General features: G+C 38.9%; 1 protein-coding gene across 2 annotated transcripts; it reads left to right on the forward strand.

Moving 5' to 3' along the window:
• The first annotated feature begins 4,194 nt into the window (after nucleotides 1-4,194).
• Nucleotides 4,195-18,896, forward strand: CNOT8 (CCR4-NOT transcription complex subunit 8). Of its 2 annotated transcripts, none has more exons than XM_039836690.1 (7): nucleotides 4,195-4,301; nucleotides 9,890-10,073; nucleotides 11,053-11,246; nucleotides 14,040-14,201; nucleotides 14,801-14,945; nucleotides 15,607-15,717; nucleotides 17,423-18,896. In XM_039836690.1, the coding sequence occupies exons 2-7, from the start codon at nucleotides 9,957-9,959 to the stop codon at nucleotides 17,570-17,572; spliced, it is 879 nt and encodes a 292-aa protein (XP_039692624.1). In that variant the 5' UTR covers nucleotides 4,195-4,301; nucleotides 9,890-9,956; the 3' UTR covers nucleotides 17,573-18,896. The 2 variants fall into 2 exon arrangements, with proteins under 2 accessions (XP_039692624.1, XP_039692625.1); XM_039836691.1 differs by lacking the exon at nucleotides 4,195-4,301 and adding an exon at nucleotides 5,287-5,310.

The raw sequence follows: 18,896 nt of genomic DNA on the forward strand, positions 1-18,896 counted from the left end.
AAATAGGCAGTTTAAGCAGGAGCTTAAAAGAGCGCATTTAGCCAAACTCCAGGCTTTTTTTCTTTTTAAAAACTTTCTTCATCTTCCTCAACTTGAGAAAATGTCGCTGTCCCGAGGGAGGTGGTTTCAGTAAGGGATGTGGGTGTCAAATAATGTGGAAGGCGGAAGGCAGGCAGTCCATGTGCATAAAAAGTTTACATGGACAAGAAGATCTCATTTTCTCTTTTTTTATTACTTCCGTCACTGCGGAGGGTGTGAGATGATGGCTCCCTCTTGGCTGATCTCCTTTAAAGAAAGTGCTCTTGAGAGGTCCTGAGATCCTAGAAGGAGGCAAGTCTGCATTCATCCTGAGAGCTGCCACCCACCCGCTTTGTGGTCTTGACCTCTCTGAGTCCCAGCTTCCTCATTTGTACAATGAGTGAGATGGATTAGTGGATCTCTGAGGCCCCTCCCAATTCTAATGACTGATAATCTGGAGTGGAGATTTATAACTGTTTAAAATTTTCTGGAATATACCCCAAACAAATATATGTGGTTAGAAATTTACAAGATATTCTGAAGCCTTTGGGTCTCATTGTTCCTAGAACATTACAGAATGTTACAGAAGTTCAAAAGAAAATTCTCAATATTGGTCCTATATAAAAAAAAAAAAAAAAAACAAAACAGAGGTTTTTGAGATCTGGCTATAACACCAGGATGTTGGGTTTGTCATCTGTAACACCAGGGAGAGAGAGAGAAAGCAAGAGAAGAGAGGTTTAGAACTGACTGGAGAGTCCCAAAGGACAAGTTTTACTTTTATCTATATTAATGTGCTTACCTGCTCTCTTTCCATTGGCCTATATTTTTATTTGCCTACTTGTAAGCAGAGATCTATAGCAGAGATCAACTTTCTTCTTTGCAAAGGACTGAATATTCAGTTAGCAGCCTCTGAGAGTTTCACATTAACAATAATTAAAAGATGTAGTGACAACTAATTCTCAGAATTACCTAGTAAAATTACCTAAATTGAAAAAAAAAATTACCTAAATTGTCACCTAATATTTCCATAGGCAACATATTTATCATGCTCGAGAACAACTAGCTTTCTTTTCTTATAAAATTTAGTGTAATTCAAATAAAAAAAGTAAAATGTCTGCCTTTACTTGCCTTTACTGCCTTTATTTGAACACCAAATCCACTATTGAGCTAGGAATTAGAAGACTCAAATCCTGGTCCTATCCCTGGGAGCTGAGTAACCTTAAATTATTTAATTACTCTCTGTGAAATTAGGGGAATACATTAGTTAGGACATTCTTAAGGACCCTCTCAGCTTTGGAAGTTTGAAGGTCTATGATTATTAGTAGATTTGAAATGTTACTTTAGTAGACTCTAAGGGAGAAGGAACATCAAAGAAAATCAAATGAGATATGAATAAAACAGATTTGATATCTGGCTTTTAAAAAACGAACTTTGATCTTATCAGAGATCAGAAGGTTTTTCAGTTTGTAATCAAAAGATCAAAATAATATTCAACCGAATAGTCATGAGACATAATATTTGCTTTATATTTGGGGGAAGTTTGATAATCTGTTGATAATTTCCAAGAGTCAGGTTTTTCTATTATGTGGGAAAAGCATAGAAAACACTACAAAAGCAGGAAGTTAACCTTAACTATACCAAGAAAAAAAGCCCCCTGGGTGCATTCTTCAGTCCAATGGTAAAGATAAATATATAAACTTATAAAGTGACAGTCCTTGGCTACTTTTGTGGTGGTGGAGGAAGCACTCTAACAATGGAATTGACAGGCACCTAAGTGTGTCAGCACTCTAAGGGATATGAAAGTTTTTGAGACTTGGGATCAGAGGGTGATGTACAGTGGTACTATACGTCTGGAGGCATTACCTTCTCCATTTTCAAAATATTTCAAGCCAAAATATTTGTTAAATTTTATCTTCCTACACATATTTTATTTCAAGAAATGCATCCTGTTGGATTTATTTAGAATTGAGAATAACAGAAAGCCTTAAATGGCCAAGGATATCACCCTGTATGCTTCTTAAGGAGACTGATTTTACAAAGTGTTTCTCAATTTTATTTTTAATGTATACCCTCCCAGCTGAGAAGATATGTTCAAGCCTTTCTTTCTATACTCTGTAGTTCAAAAACGTTTTTTCTTTTTCAAATATGAAATTATATTGAATACATTATTCTCCAACTGCCCTGTTATTCATGTGAGGCCTCCCTTCCATTAAGAATCAGTGATTTTGTTCCAATTTTTCAATACCACAAGTGCAGCATAAAATCCATTGTTTACAACAAACACTTCAACATATTCTGAAACACGGAGCTGTGTGTTTGTTTTACATTTATCTTCAATAACCTGAGAAATAAACATCGTGTTCTGGGTGAAGGGGTTGGGAGGATGGAGATGGTGTGTTTCCTGTTCCATGCAGTGCACACCAGGCCTGAGTGAAGGAAAAAACCCCCAAATTCCAAGATAGGATTGTGAAGGCAGCTCTTCAAGTAACTAGCTCCCGATTGGGCTGTCCTCTCCTAAACCTAATTACAAGTAGGTGAAAGGATATTAGAAACCCACAGGGCACGGTAGGGGGAGAGTCTTGCCTGCTTTCTCTATCACAGCATTGCTCAATGGAATGTTTAGTTTGCAGCAGAGCTAACAAATTTTGAGTATCTCAGGGATAGCAACTGAGACGGACAAAAACATTTATTTAATACACATTTTCCTCAGTGCGGAGTGTTTTTTCCGTTTATTAATACAATCATCTTGTGAGACAGTTACTCATAGCCCTTTGCTACAGATAAGAAGACTCATTTGAACGGCAGGAGTTCAGAAAGTGCATTTGATGCTCTACCCTGGGGGCTGGGGAGGGAGTTCACCTCCTTGAATAAAAGCTTTCGCGAATCCAGTTTGAAACGGCTGCTGAAGGTCAGCTCTTTATCCAGCCTTGGGAATGGAAGTAGGATTTTGGAGACTCTCCTTAGGGAGAAATGTCTAAAAGTAGGAAGGCCCCAAGGCTTGGGGTGAAAACATCTAGGACCTTCTCAGGGACCAGGGGTGGAGTGAGAGTGACTATGAGAACAGCCTGGAATTGGTAACCGCATGTAGGAAGTCAGTCCTTTGTCTTCTTTCCCTCTGCTGGAGACCAAGAGGCAGGGTTTCATTCGAGCCTGGTCAAACGCTGACAGGCGTTGGCAAAGAGCCCTCTTTCTAAACAGGATTTACAGGGAATTAAGGGGCAGGTGGGGGCCTTAAGGACCTCCTAGGCTAGGCCTGGACTCCAAATACTCTAGCAAAGAAAATCTGCCGACCCTGCCTAGCGTCGCCAGATCTCAGAGCTTCTCGGAAGGCCGGGCGACACCAGCGTCGGCTCGGCGCTTCCCCCACCGCCCCAGGAGGCCGCGTCTTCTTTGTAACTCGAGCAGGCCCCTGCGGGCCAGTTGCTATGGTAACGCTGTCCGCCGGACTCCATGAGGCCCCGAGGATAGAGGCGAGCCTTGGCAGACGTCGCCCAGACGCGATTTGGTAGTGTTGCCCCCATCCCCCTTCGCCAGGAAGGAAGCTGTAAGACAGATGCTTTCGAGGGGTCCAGGGGGCTGCATTACTACACAGAGAACGGTCTGGATCTCTCCCCACCATCCTTCCCCCAAGTCCGTTCCTACTGAAGACCTGAAAGTCCTTAAAAGCAGGGAGGTTGGGGAGTTGTAATTTCGGATTAGGTTAGACAGGCCACGCCTTTTGGTCCATTTAGGCTACGCCCACTCCTGAGGGGGGTTTAGCTCTAAACTACGCCCGTTCCCTGGGTGCGCGGAAGAAGAACCGAAACCGAGGAATAGGGTCTAGATTGAATCAAGTCAGCGCAATTAACGTCCCGAAGGCCTAGAACAGGCCGTGTTCCGCACGCGTCCTCAGAGGCCACCCCTCCCCACCGATTTCGCCGCGCCTTCTTGATTTTGCGCCTGCGCGTTTGCTCCCGCGAGCTCACGGGTTGGGCGAACACGCACAGAGTGGCTGGGGCGCGCAGAAGGGGCGGAGCAGGCGTGATCAGGCGCGCGCGCGTCGGGAGTGACGCGAACTGGAGCAGGCGAGTCGGGAGGATTGGTTGGGTAGAGTGGTAAGGCCGTGGTGTCTGGTGGGCTGTGCCTAAGGCCGCTCTGGGCACGAGGGAGCGCATCTCATTGACCAACTCGATCCTGGGAGCAGATCCGGGGCAAAGGGAGGAGAGCGCCGGGTCAGGGGCCGCTGCCGCGGAGTCCGCCCTCCAGCCCGCCAGCCCCGCGCTTCGCGGGCCCTGCCTTTCTGGGTAAGCGGGCCTGCGCTTACCAAAGAGAGGAATATGGGACGAGAGAGTGTGGGAGGCCATCCGGGCCTGTGGGAGGAAGGGGAGTGGGGGCGAGTTGAGAGGCAGGGTGTGCGAGACGAAAAAGAGGCCCATAGAATAGTAGTAATAATAACCACTACTACACGATAAAAATATTCTAGTGATGTGTGCCAGGACTTTACAAAGCACCTTAAATATACTTCATTCAATTTAACCTCTGCTGCAGCCCTCCGAGGTGTCTACTATTAAACCCATTTCACACGATAGGAAAACTGAGGCACGAGAAAAGTTAAATAATTTTTGCAAAGACGCTCAGCTGTTCGGTGGCCTGGCTTTGACCTTAGGTCTGTCTGGCCCTAAGTCCTGTAATTTTAATTGCTTTGCACCCAAAAGAACAGAGGGTGTAAAGAGGAAGGGAAGGATGAGTGTGAAGTGGGAGGGTAATCCGGAATGGGAAGAGAATGATGACGGGAGATTAGAGAGAAGAAGAAATGCGTTTGGAACCAGGCAGGCTTCTCCCCTTCTTGGTTCTTGCGGCCCCACAACTTTTCCCTGCTGTTGTATGGCTTTTATGAGCCGCAACCGTTGCTCTGGAAGAGCGAACTCACAAGGCTGGGCCCCATGGGTGTTTTAAGAACTGGTTAAACTGCAGTTCAATCCAGAGTAGTGTCTTCAGACGCTTTGTTTTTTTTTTAGGAGGAGGGGAAGACAAAGGCGGCGGCGACCACCGCGGCCGTGTGTAGAGAGCACTCTTTCACGTTGCTGCCATTTCTTCTAACGTGCTGCTGCTTCCTTTTCCATCCATGCGCTGCAGAGCCTTTGTCCAGTCCTCTAGAAGGGGGATATGATGTTTATTGTTTTCTTGCACACTTAGGCTTAAAACAGCCAGTAAAACCAAACATTCTCTTCCCAAGCAAGGCCTGGTGTTCAGAATTGCTTGCGGAGAAAGCTTTCAGGTGGCTGTATCATTAGTTCTTCAGAGCGCCCCTGGATAAATAAGGAGTTTTTTTGGAGTAGTTTTACACTATTGGTCGTCAGGAACGGTCTGAACAGTTTGTACTATAGATCAGCACAGGGCAGGGTCTTCAGGAATTCGTATGGGTGTGTGTATGTATATATGGGAGTGAGCGAGGGTGAGACAGAGAGGGTGCGCTTGCTTTCCTTCTTGCACAGTCTAGTGCTGGGAAACAACAGGTATCAATTAGTGCTTGTGTTTTGCTTTCATAGGGAGTGGAATAGCTCATGTGGAGTCATTTTAAAGGCAGCCTGTGAAGCAAACATTGCATGCTATCAAATTTAGCTTTAAAAATTCTTTAGGAAGTTGCAAAGTTGGAGATGGCCAACCTGTTTCTCAGTAAATCGGCAGAGTCAGTTTTTCCTTCAACTTTGAAACTTGTTACTGTTTCTGTGGTTGCAACTCAGGTAAAGTAATTAGGTTACCTTTAGGGGCTGTGCACAGATACACATTTTGAATGGTTATTCTGCACTCTGACGTGCGCTGTGAGATGCTGGCACTCAGAGGCTTAAAAAGAGACCTAGGAGAACGTGTGGTTTCCATCTTTAGGCTCATTCTGGAGCATGTACTCACTGAATGGAAAGTGGCAGGCAGAATTGTTGGCATTATTTGTTATTTCTCTTTCTTGGCTAACATATCCAGTAATTCCTGCTAAGTTGATATGATTCCTCTTCAGTTTTTGAGTGACACTATGTTTAGGGGCTTGCAAGCTATTTTTATTTCCTCATAGTTTTCCTAGATAAGGGTTTGTGCAAGAATCTTAGGTATTTTTGCCAGTGGTCTGCTTTTGCGTTCCCCATTTGTCAGATATGTATACTAGTGGTTAGCTTTTTAACAGTGGTTAGCTTTTTACAAAATACTTCGTTAAAAATAGAAGTCGTGATACTGCCTTTTAAAATTAATATCTCTAAATTTTAGTTTCTTACCTGTAAAATGTAGAAGATAGATAATGTACAAAGGTGTGAAGAATTTTCTCCATTGTTATTTTCAAGCACAATCCCATGTTTCAGGTTTTATCACCTATAAATATTTTAAATTATCTCAAAAAAGGCTGTCTTTAAAAAACTGTAGCCACAATATAACATCAAAAAAAGAAAAAATAAAAGAAAAACCCACACAAACCCCAGAACAGAAGAGCAAAACCAGCCAATTATTGTTCAGATTTCTAATTGTCTCAAAAATGTGATAGTTTTTTTTCCCCCAACAGTTTGTTTGAAGTAGGATTGAACCAAGGCCTGTACATTTTGATTGGTTATATGTCTCCTGAGAGTCTTTCACTTTTATTTCTTGCAATTTATTTGTTGAAGAAGCTGGGTGGTTCTGCAGTTTCCCACAGTATTTTCTGTAGTGTCATTTAACATGTTCCTCTGTCCTCTTTATTTTCTGTAAATTGGTAGTTAATTCTAGAGGTGTTCAGATTCAAGTGAGATTTTTATTTTGGCAAGATTATAGTCATGTGCTGCATAACAGTGTATTGATCAATGACGGACTGCATATACTTTGGTGGTAGTCCCATAAGATCATAAGGGAGCCAGAAAATTCCTACTGCCCAGTGAGGTCATAGCTGCCCTAACATAGTACAATGTATTATTCATGTGCTTGTGGCAATGCTAGTGTAAACAAACCTACACTCCCAGTAGTATCAAAGTATAGCATATACAATTATGTATAGTACATCATCCTTGATAATAAATGACTGTTACAGATTTATGTACTTACTATGCTATACTTTTTCATCATTATTTTAGAGTGTACTCTAAGCTTATAAAAAAAGTTTTCTGTAAAGTTGCTGCTGTGTTACACCATCAGCAGCAGCCTCATACATCTCGTGTTTACTGCATCCTGATTACATCAGTATCTCTTGTGCTTGGCTTAATCTTGTGTTGTTTTGTGCAGTAACATATTCAGGTTTGTAGCTTAGGAGCAGTAGGCTATACCATATAGCTAGGTGTTTAGCAGGCCATGCCATCTAGGTTTGTGTACATGCACTCTGTGATGTTCGCAGGACAACAGAATCACCTCGTGATGCATTTGTGTTTCTCAGTCCCTAGCTTTTAAGTCAAGCAGACTTTCATAGTGATGTGTTCTGTCAAGAGGCCCATAATACTTGGTCGTCTTTTTGTAATGATGACAGCCATTGGGATTATTTTAACAATTTCATCGAGGTACAATTTTCATATTATAAAACTCACTCATTTTAATGTTCAGTTCAGAGATTTTTTTAGTAAATTTACCGAGTTGCGCAGTCATTGTTGTAATTGAATTTGGGAACATTTTCATCACCTCAGTATCACCTTATGCCCATTTTCAGTTAATCCCTATTCCTATCCCCATCCTACCACTGTAGTTTACTTTCTTTATAAAGATTTGCCTTTTTTGCTTATTCCATGTAAATGCCATTATGATTATTGCCCAAATCTGTAAATTCATTAGGAGTCACAAAATGGTGATATTCTATCATTTCATATTTCTGAGCTGTAGAACTTTTTGAAGAGAAAAACTTTCAGCTATTGGGTTACTTCAAAGTACATTTTAAAAATAAGTCGATTCACTAGCATTCTCCAGTAGTGACCAGTTCGGTTTATTTTCTTAGTTCATTATGAACTCATGGATTTAAATCTGAGAAGTTTTAATATACTGTAGTAATTTATCCATAATGATGTTTATACTATCTTTTCTTCGACCAGAGAGAGCCTCTTCAAATTGTTTCCTGAGTTCTTTGATACAACCTTAAAGAGTATCTTAGCTGGGGACCCTGGTTCTAAGAGTTTAGTGTGAATACCTACCTAATACTTGCCCTCTTTTTAAGTCTGTTCTTCATTTCTTGAGGCCAAAGGTATTTTTTGCTTGGGTCACTTTTGTTGCTTTTGCTTTTATGCAACTGTCTCCAGGACTGATACTCACTTCCCCTAGAGTAATTTAAGGTTGTATTTGAAATGACACCAAAAAGGAAGTGCATTGTTTCAGTTAGGGAAATAAGGAAACAAAGTGCTACAGAGTCAACATTAATGGTTTAAAGCCCTTTTGCAGGGGAAACCTTTATGCATGGTTTAGAATCTAAAATTCTGAGTCTCAACATTTTCTTAACTGTAGTCAGATAGTAAATTCCACATTCAGTTTGAACTTCTGGTCTTTTCTGATATTCTTTATTTGTTCATTTGCAAGCCTTTCATTCATGCCCATTGTGTATAAAACAAAAATGAGAAGAAATAGATTCTGCCTTTAAGAAATGTACACCATGTTTGTTAGGAAGATACTACAATCTACTTAAATTTCAGAGTAATTATAGTAAGTCTACTATAATTTCAGAGAAACATATGTCGAAGTGTTGGGTGCCTTGAGTAAATGGAATCTTTTAAGGGTTGATGACAAACCAACAGATTGGTTTCTTAGAAGTTTCTCAGAAATGATAACACTTTAGAATGCCAATTTTATTTTCCAGATTCTTATTGTATCTGCCTAGCTTGACAGTAGAAAGCAAAAGATTTTCCTTGCTCTTTTCCTCAGAAATCACTCATGTTCATTTTACTGTTTCTAGGAATTTCTCCCTGAATATATACTCTGGAGCCCACTCTTAATAGAGTGTTGAGGATCCCTGTGTGGGGTTGCCTTTTAAGTAAATGCCCTAAGGATAACCTCCTTTAATCTTTTTATAACGAAGCATCTCATGTTGAGTTTGCTGTAATAACAGCATTATTCTGAGGCTGAACCATGTTGAGTTTTATCTTGGAGAATACTGTCTGCTCCCCAGTTTCCTCCCAGAATATACACCATTAATCATTTTGACTTTGGTTGAATTATTTGTACCTGCCATCTTCTCTATCTTTATTGTTGAATTGCTGCTTGGTTTCTTTACAATATGTGTTTAAAAGTAGACATTAATAACTCAAATTCAGATTTTTCTTGAGATTGTTAAGGCTGAAATTAGCAAGAAGGATTGTGTTTTACCACTAAACCCTTATTTGCACAAATCTAAAGAGGCACTATATTAAGTTAATTGCTTCCAGCTCTATTTGACTTTTGCATTGTAGAGAAAAAGAATTTCCTTTTCTTGGTGGGTAGTAGGGGGAGTCCTATGCCTATATTCATCATATGGGTGTAAAGATTTTAAGTATGAGACTTTTAAAGTCCACATCCTTTCAGAGATCCCAGCTACATTTTAACTGGCTAAAGTGATTCCTTTAAAAATGTTTCCACAATTTGGTTTTTTAGCAAAACACTATGACAGTTAAGGATAGGGAATATTTGTGGTCACAGGGGACTATTTTAGTCTTTAGGTATTCTGGAGAGGGCTGAATACTGGTTTAGTGTAGTGATTTTACTTCTATGCTAAAGGAAAGCTTGTGAAAAAGTTTCTTCAAGTTTCTTAATAATTTTAAGTTCTTTAGGTAAAAGAACTGAGTATGAGTGTATGTGTAGAATAAATATAATAGTTTTAATATTTTAGCTTTAACTGGTGACATGATGGTAAAATGTTGTTTTGATGCCTTTGTCTTTTTGGCATCTTATACCAGTATGTAAATTTGTGTGATTGCAAAATGTGTTTTGAATCTAGATCAGATCAACCATTGGCTTGACCTGTAACATAGTCAGCTGAAAGTGACTTCTCAAGTTTCTTCAGGATGCCTGCAGCACTTGTGGAAAACAGCCAGGTTATCTGTGAAGTCTGGGCCAGCAATCTAGAAGAAGAGATGAGGAAGATCCGAGAGATTGTGCTCAGTTACAGTTATATTGCCATGGTAAAGAGCTCTACTTTATTTGACTCACCTTCTGGTATGGACTTAGGAAATGTTTAATGTGAGTTTTTGAAATAAATGATTATATTAAAGCAATGGTAAATTAAACATGATGGGAAGTTACATTGCGTTTATGAAACATCAAGGTAGGCAGTATATCTGAGAAGTATATAGCCTCTAATGTCTTAGGTTTTTTTGTAATGTCGCTCCGTGTTTGAAAGTCTTCAAAGCAGAAGTATGTCAACCCATAGGGCACATCTGCCCCACAGATACGGTAAATTTTTATAGTGTTTAAAACAATTTTTTTAAAATTAGTTGCCAGCATTTAAAAATCAAGGGACCTTACTTAAACACAGATTTTTGCCATCTATGGAAAATTGTGAAGATCTGGCAATATAGAATCCACATTCCTGCCTGACGTTGAGTGGCTGGGCATGGAGATGATATCAGGGGCCTCTTTTAGAGGAGTCACGTATGATTTGCTCCAGTCCCATTTCTCGTAATTTTCATACACAGTCTGCTTTACTCTTTCACATGAGTTGCCTGGAGTTTGTGACTCTTGCTGTAGAGATTATAAAATCAAGTCTTTAGCCTGATATTTAATACTCCCTATGGTTTTGTTCTTTTTACTCAAGCTAAACATGGCTATTGTTTTTTCAGAATGGCTCTTTCACTTCCCTATTTTTATATTTTTACTCATATATTGTTCTCAACCTAGAATGTTCTTAAATGACTGTATACCTACCTATAGTTAGCTACTTCCATTCACATCCTGTGTAGGGTCCTCCAGTTGTTCTGTAAAGATTTTAGTGCTTTTGTAGATGCCAACAAGATCGGTATTTTAGGATAGATTTTTGTGCCCAAGCTTGGGGCTTGTCACATAACTTTTATAAATTTAGGTAAAAATTTTGTTTTATGAATGATCAATTTAGCATCCACTGTTTTGTGAAACCTCATGATGAGAGACTTTTTCCTTTTCTAGGACACAGAATTTCCAGGTGTTGTGGTGCGACCAATTGGTGAATTTCGTAGTTCTATAGATTACCAGTATCAGCTTTTACGGTGCAATGTTGACCTTTTAAAAATTATCCAACTGGGCCTTACATTCACGAATGAGAAGGGAGAATATCCCTCTGGAATTAACACATGGCAGTTCAACTTCAAATTCAACCTTACGTAAGTGTTTGAGACACTTTTCAGTGTTATTCTTAGATCTGCTACATTTGTGCAGACTGTGATTTCTAACTGATTGTATTAATTTTAAGTTTCGTTTCCACTGAACCCAGGGAAGGGTTGGAAGGAGCAGTCAAACAGGATGGAATAAGGAGGAATCTCAGAAAGTCAAGTCTCTCATAAGGAACTCTTATAAGTAAACAATAAAAAGACAAGTAATGTAATTAAAAATGAACAAAATATCTGAATAGACCTTCTCCAAAGAAGATTACACATATGGTTAATAAGCCCATGAAAAGATGCTCACCATCATGTCATTTGGGAAATGCAAATCAAAACCACAGTGAGATAACATTTCATACCCACTAGGTGGCTATAATAAAAAAGGCATAATAGTAAATGTTGGCCAGGATGTGGAAATGTAAAATGGTGCGGCCTCTTTGGAAAAAGTATGGCTGTACCTCAACAGGTTAAACACCCAGCAATTTCACTTGTAGGCTTATACTCAAGAGAAATGAAAACATACATTTGTGGAAAAACTTGTAGGTGAATGTGCATAGCAACTTTATTTGTAAAGGCCCCAAAGTGGAAGCTGTCCAAATGTCTGTGAACTGACAGTTGGATAAATTAAACATGGTGTATCCACAGAATGGAATGTTACTGGGCACTAAAAAAAGAATGAAGTACTAATATATGCTATACATGGATGAACTTGGAAAACATGCTAAGGGAAAGAAGCCAGGCACAAAAGGCCATATATATGATTCTGTTTATTTGAAATGTCCAAAGCAGGCACATCCATAGACACAGAAAATAGATGAGTGGTTTCTAGAGTGTTGTGGAGAGGTTATGGTATAGAGAGAGATTGCTTAATTGGCACAGGGTTACTTTTTGAGGTGATGAAATGATTTATGACTGATTGTGGTGGTGGTGGTGGTGGTTACAATTCTGTGATATACTAAAAACTATTATATACTTTAAGTGAGTGAATTGTTTAGTTTGTGAGTTATATCTCAATAAGACTGTTTAAAATGAAAAAATTTTCCAGTTAAGAGTTCAGTGTTTGAATTGCAGTTCTGTCATTTCTTAGCTGGGTGATTTGGGTCAATTATTTTCTCTCTGTAATTGTTTCCTTATTTGTAAAAGAGGGTTATAAGTATCTTTCGTAATAGAAGTAAGGTATAGAGTGGGTGTTAATTAAAGATAGTTGAAACTAAAGCCTATCTGATAGTGGGCAAATTTTGATGTAATTTGAAAAAAGTAGTTGTAAAAACAGATAAAATTTATCATCTTTGCACTGTTGTGAAACAGACCTCCAGAACTTTTTATCTTGCAAATCTGAAACTTTATAACCCATTAACCAACAATTCCCTTTCTCTTTACTCCAGCTCTACCTTCTGTTTCTATGAATTTGACTACTTTAGATACCTCATATAAATAGAATCATACAGTATCTTGATTGTTTTATGACTAGATTATTTCACTTACCATAATGTCCTCACTTAACATAATGCTGTAGCATGTGGTAGGATTTCCTTCATAAAACTGAACAATGTTACGGTGTTTGTATATACTACATTCTGTATATCCATTCATCCATTGATGGACATTTGGGTTGTTTCCACCCTTTGGCTATTGTGAATAGTGCTGCTGTAAACATGGATGTGCAAATATCTCGAGACCCTGTTTTCAGTTCTTTTGGATATATATCCAGAAATGGGATTGCTCGATTATATAATTCTGCTTTTAAGTTTTTGAGGATTATGTACTTTTTAAGAGGAAAATTTGGGGGAGATTATTATTTTGCTGATTGAGGTGGTGTGAGTATATTTCTTATTGGGCCCCAATTATTTAATAATACTGCTTTAACTAGGCACCAGGAGTATGAAATAGCTCAGGGATAATTTTTTGATTGCTGTCCACGTGTTTTGGAGGTTTCTTTGAGGTTCAAAGAATAATTTTGGGAGATAATCTGGATTTTTCCTCTCACTATATTTTTTTAGTGTATTGCAAAAGCCTGTTATTTATACCATAATGATAATACAATACATAAAATAATATTTTTATTGCAGGGTTTGTGTATGTTTAAAATAATGTTTATTGGAGGTGCAACAAAAGATTGGGGCTCAACACTGGCTTTAATTTAGTGGAAAAAAATTAAAATTGTGATGATTTTCTTTCCATTTGTCTATCCTAAGTTTACCTGAAAAACAAATGAAAGGAAAACAGCGAAATCTAGTGGAAAATGAGTCATTACTTTCCCTGCTTTTGTGTCATGTGATATTCTAAATATTCCTGTTTAATGGATATATCTTTACAGTGAAATATAATGCCGGATTTACAAAGGCTGTGGCATATCTATGAATATTGATCGAGAGAGATGGTCTATGATATATAGATGTATGTGTAGGCAGAGAAAATAGTTTGCAAGGATATATAAACCAAGTTGTTAACAGTTATTTCTATGGGCTAGCATGATAAGAACATTAATTTTTTTCATTTTCTGCTATTTGAAATATTTTTGTATTGTTTTTTTTTTTTTTTAAACAGTGAGAAAATGTGAGTCTTTTATAATTAGGAAATTTATTTTATGGGTGGAAATTCCATTTTTCTAACTGTTACAGGGATAAGATCATCTACTTTGCATGCTTACTGGAATACTAGAAAGAATGAATTGGTCTATTAAATTATGAAAACATTTCAAGAAAATGTTATATAATAATGTGATTAGAATATTGTTGCCCACTATTTCTGCACATTATCCATCAGCTAAAGAGTTAACGCCTTCTTTTTTAGAGAGGACATGTACTCCCAAGATTCCATAGATCTCCTTGCTAACTCAGGACTGCAGTTTCAGAAGCATGAAGAGGAAGGGATTGACACATTGCACTTTGCGGAGCTGCTTATGACATCAGGGGTGGTTCTCTGTGACAACGTCAAATGGCTTTCATTTCACAGGTCAGTCCCAGGGAATGTGTTCTCTCTCAATTTGGGAGTAGGGAATTGAATTCTTACGTTAGTTTTTGCAGTCTTGTGGGCTCTCTTCTGTTGGTCATTAGTAGTTGAAATGATAACTGTTACTCATGTGTCAGCTTTTAAAAAAACATTTTGGAGTTCATACTGGTTTATTTCACACAGTATTGGGCTCTGTCCGGTGGCTGTTAGGCGGTATATTCTGGGTAGAAAGATGGAGGGTGGGAGGATTGAAGCACTTGGTTGTCTTTTTTTTTGTCTTTTGGCTGGCTTGGAGTTTCCTATGTACTCGAAAGCCAGAGTCCCCTTAGGAGATATTATTTTACCTTTTCAGTACTTTAGAGTTTTTGATGAATAGAACCCATGTTTATAAATCTTTGGGTTCTCTTATGTATCTCCCATATTAGTCTGTTATGTTGTTTTTTAATGGAAAGTTCAGGTTACAGTAGGATAACAATTTGGAAGACAATGTTCCTAACACGAGACAAATAACACGAGCATCATAAGCTTTGAGAAGAAAAGTGGTTGAACTCTGGGGCCTGATAACTGCTGCTTTTTCACCTTAGTGCCTCCTTCTCTTGCAGTGGCTACGATTTTGGCTACATGGTAAAGTTACTTACGGATTCTCGTTTGCCGGAAGAGGAACATGAATTCTTTCATATTCTGAACCTTTTCTTCCCATCCATTTATGACGTGAAATACCTGATGAAGAGTTGCAAAAATCTTAAGGTATACGATGTTTTTCTTAATACTATCGACAACAAAAAAGCCAGAAAAGCAGACTTATCATTTTGCTTTATTGTCATTTGTTCAGCATGTGTTCTTGAGTGCCTGCTAGATGCCAGCATTATGCTAGAGAGGTTGTATATAGAGCTGATTGGCATAAGGATTTGCGTGGTAACTGTCTTTAACCTGGCTATGAAGGGAGCCCTCTGCTACTCTTATCCTAAGGCAGGTGTTCTTTACTTAGGGCCCATGAACCTAGTGAAGCAGTTGGTACTCAGAGGTGTATGTGCAGTTTGTTATGAATGGGGTCTATAGTGTACCAGACTCTCAACTCTTAACTCCAGATAATTTAAGAACTCAATACCCTAACTTGACATAGAGGTTTTCTGTCTTGAATTGGATTGGCATTTAGTATTTCCTCAACCTTATTTTATAGCGATGAGGACTTTAAGGGGCAGAGATCTGACAAAATTAGTGATATAGAAAAAAAGGAGTGAAAAGTGGAATATAACACAATGTAACAGGCTGGGTTAAGAACTGTTAAGTAAATGACTTGTTCCCACTTCTCATCACCAAAAGAAGTAAACTCAAGAATGGACTTAGTTGATGCTGGTAGAGGAGTGTTGGGTCTGTAATAGTATCTTTGTTTTCCGTATGTTTGCAGGGAGGTCTTCAGGAAGTTGCTGATCAGTTGGATTTGCAGAGGATTGGGAGGCAGCACCAGGCAGGCTCAGACTCACTGTTGACGGGAATGGCGTTCTTCAGGATGAAGGAGGTAAGGCTGAGGAAGCGTGTGGTCTTCGCGGGCCGAGGTTTGTTGGAAATTCATCGTTTCTATTTGAAATTGATGACCCAGCGTTGTGAAAGCAGTTGGTTTTTGTTTTTTTGTTTTTGGTTGGTTTCTTATGGTGTTCAACATATTAAATGTAGTTCAGGCAGCAAAGGAGCCTTCTGAAATGGAGGCCACTCGGCATGCATAAGTCTACAAGTGTGTTTGGTGTTCCTAGCGGCTCTAATCCTTGCAATGATTTGCTTTTCTTCTGACGTCTACAATGTGAACACATTTGTTAGACCATCTACTTATTTTGTGCTAATAAATAAACATAAAGTTCCGTTAATTATCAAATATCTCACAGGTGACATACTCAATGGTGAAAAGCTGAAAGCTTTTCCTTTAAGATCAGTAACAGGACAAGGGTGCTCACTCTCACCACTTTTATTCAACATGGTATTGGGAGGCCTAGCTCGAGCAATCAGGCAATAAAAAGAAATAAAAGGCATTCAAACCTAAAAGGAGGAAGTAAAAAAAAAGGGAAGTAAACTGTCATTATAGGCAGATAACATGATATTATATATGGAAAATCGTAAAGACTCCACCAAAAACCTGTTAGAACTAATAAATTCAGTGAAGTTGCAGGATATAAAATCAATATAAAAAAATCTGTTGCATTTCTGTACGCTAATAATGAACTGTTCATCAGAGAAATTAGGAAAACAATCCCACTTACAGTTGTATCAAAAGGAATAAAATACCTTGGAATAAATTTAACCAAAGAGGTGAAAGACCTGTACACTGAAAACTATAAGACACTGATGAAGACACTGAAGATGACACAAATAAATGGAAAGGTATTCTGTGCTCATGGATCGAAAGAATTAATACTGTTAAAATGTCTATACTACCCAAAGAAATCTACAGATTCAATGCAACCCCTATAAAATTCCAATGGCATTTTCACAGAAATAGAACAAAGAATCCTAAAATTTGTGTGGAACCACAAAGGACTCCAAATAGCCAAAGCAATCTTGAGAAAGAAGAACAAAGCTGGCGGCATCATACTCCCTGGTTTTGCCCTCTGAGGTACCTTTGGCAATGTCTGGAGATACTTTTGGTTGTCAAAGCCTGGTGGTGAGGATTTGGGGGAGGGATGTGCTACTGGCCAGGAATGCTGCTAAATGTCCTACACTACTACAATACACTGGACAGCTCCCCGCATCAAGGAAGTATCCTGCCCAGAAACAAAGTTGAAGAGATAATACCCTGCTATAGGTGCTAAATGCCCATTATCTCACTCATCACCACCTATTATTATATCACTCCATTGTATAGTAGGGAACAGTGGCTTAAGGAGAGTCAAAGTGACTTTTCTAAGGTCACACATTGAATCAGTCTGAGTGTGGAGTCCAGGCGAGACCACCGCTCTGCCTGTTAAAGAGAAGGATGGGCATTAGTACTAAAAACGGCAGCAGCAACAGCAGCACAGGGATCCTGGCAGTGAAAGAACTCGTGGAAAGTAGAAGTCTGTTCAGAAAGCATTTAAAGGTTTGGAGCCTTTCTTTATGGAACTGGTTTCCAGTTGCCTAGATTTTCAGGGCTCTAAGAGAGCTGGGAGGTGCTGATATTGTGTTGAGACTTGGCATGATTCTTGGCAAGACTCTTGGCATGATTCTCACCACTGGTTCTCTATCCTATTCTGCAGTTGTTTTTTGAGGACAGTATTGATGATGCCAAGTACTGTGGGCGGCTCTATGGCCTGGGCACGGGAGTGGCCCAGAAGCAGAATGAGGATGTGGACTCTGCCCAGGAGAAGATGAGCATCCTGGCGATCATCAACAACATGCAGCAGTGATGGCAGCGAGGCTCTGCAGGGTGGGCCCGACTCTAGAGTGGTGCTTACTGTGCTAACTCTGTATACTTGTCTTCCTCCCCAAGAGAAAACGCTTCTTGAGTAAACTGTACCTACTGTCTGCATTGAGCAGAAAGACTTGTTTTACTGAAGACAAAAGATGTCTTTATTTTAGATCCAGAAGAGGGGATTTTGTAAACAGGCCTTCCCTATTCCTCATCCCTAGGCCTTTCCTCTCCAGTTGCCTCCTGCCACCAGCATCCATGACTCATTTGATACCTTTTTAAATATCCAGGACAAGTGAGAAACAAACTAGTAAAATGTATATAACTCTTGCCTGTTGTCATTCTTTTTCTTTTAAATTTGTTGCTAATCTCTGAAGATGAAAACTTCTTACTATGATTCTCAGCTGAGCTGAGGGCTTCCAGGGACAGTGGAACAAAATGGTGTTTTTTTAAGTGTGGGTTATAAGTGTTCAGTCTTTTCATTTTTTTTTGACCCTTGAGGACATTTGCTTTCCTCACACTTTGTTAGTCTTTTTTTATGTACTCTTATATGGAAATGAATTATGTACTTAGTGCTGAAATTTGAAGACCAGATAATGAAAACTTTTCTTAAAAACAAAATTCTACTGAATCTACCTTTTTATTCATGAGGAACTCCAGAGTGGGTATTAGTCAACCACTATCTTAAAGTCTGTGTTCCATTGTGCCACTATTTGCTATCATGTGTGCATCATTTGAAATCACTTTAAATTTTCATAAAATATCCTGGATTTGATCCTTAGTAATATCAGATTTTTGGATCACAAGCGTGTTGTGATTTCAGATGGTCATCTGTATTTCCCCACCTCTCTTCTCTTTTCCCTGCTTTTCCTTTCAGCAAACCTGAGGAGAAGTTTGGGAGAAGGATTAATGTGAGTACAAGGAATGTGAGTCTTTGAAATGTTTTAGTGGTTCATGTAAACAGGGCAGTAAGGAATTTGGTTTATAGAGTTCTCTTGGAGTAATATCCCACAACTGGGATAGGAAGCTCAGGACTATGATTTTTTTTTCCAAACTACTCATTTAAAAAGTACACTGTATTTTTTTTCGAATGACTACAGTATGGATAATTTTGAAAAACCAAAAACTCCTTTGGAATGGTGGAAATGAAAACTGGTAACTCACTGAAGTGGATGAATAGTCTTGCATTTTAAAAGCTTATGGAAAACTCAATTTGAAATGATTCAAAAATGTCAAGTCTTATAAGCTGGTATTTAAGATGCTTGTAAATATATTTATGTTTTTAATTTTGTATAATAAAGATTTCTTTTTAACCACTGGCA

This window comes from Pteropus medius, unplaced genomic scaffold (genome assembly GCF_902729225.1).
Source record: "Pteropus medius unplaced genomic scaffold, Ma_sr-lr_union100, whole genome shotgun sequence".
Taxonomy (NCBI): domain Eukaryota; kingdom Metazoa; phylum Chordata; class Mammalia; order Chiroptera; family Pteropodidae; genus Pteropus; species Pteropus medius.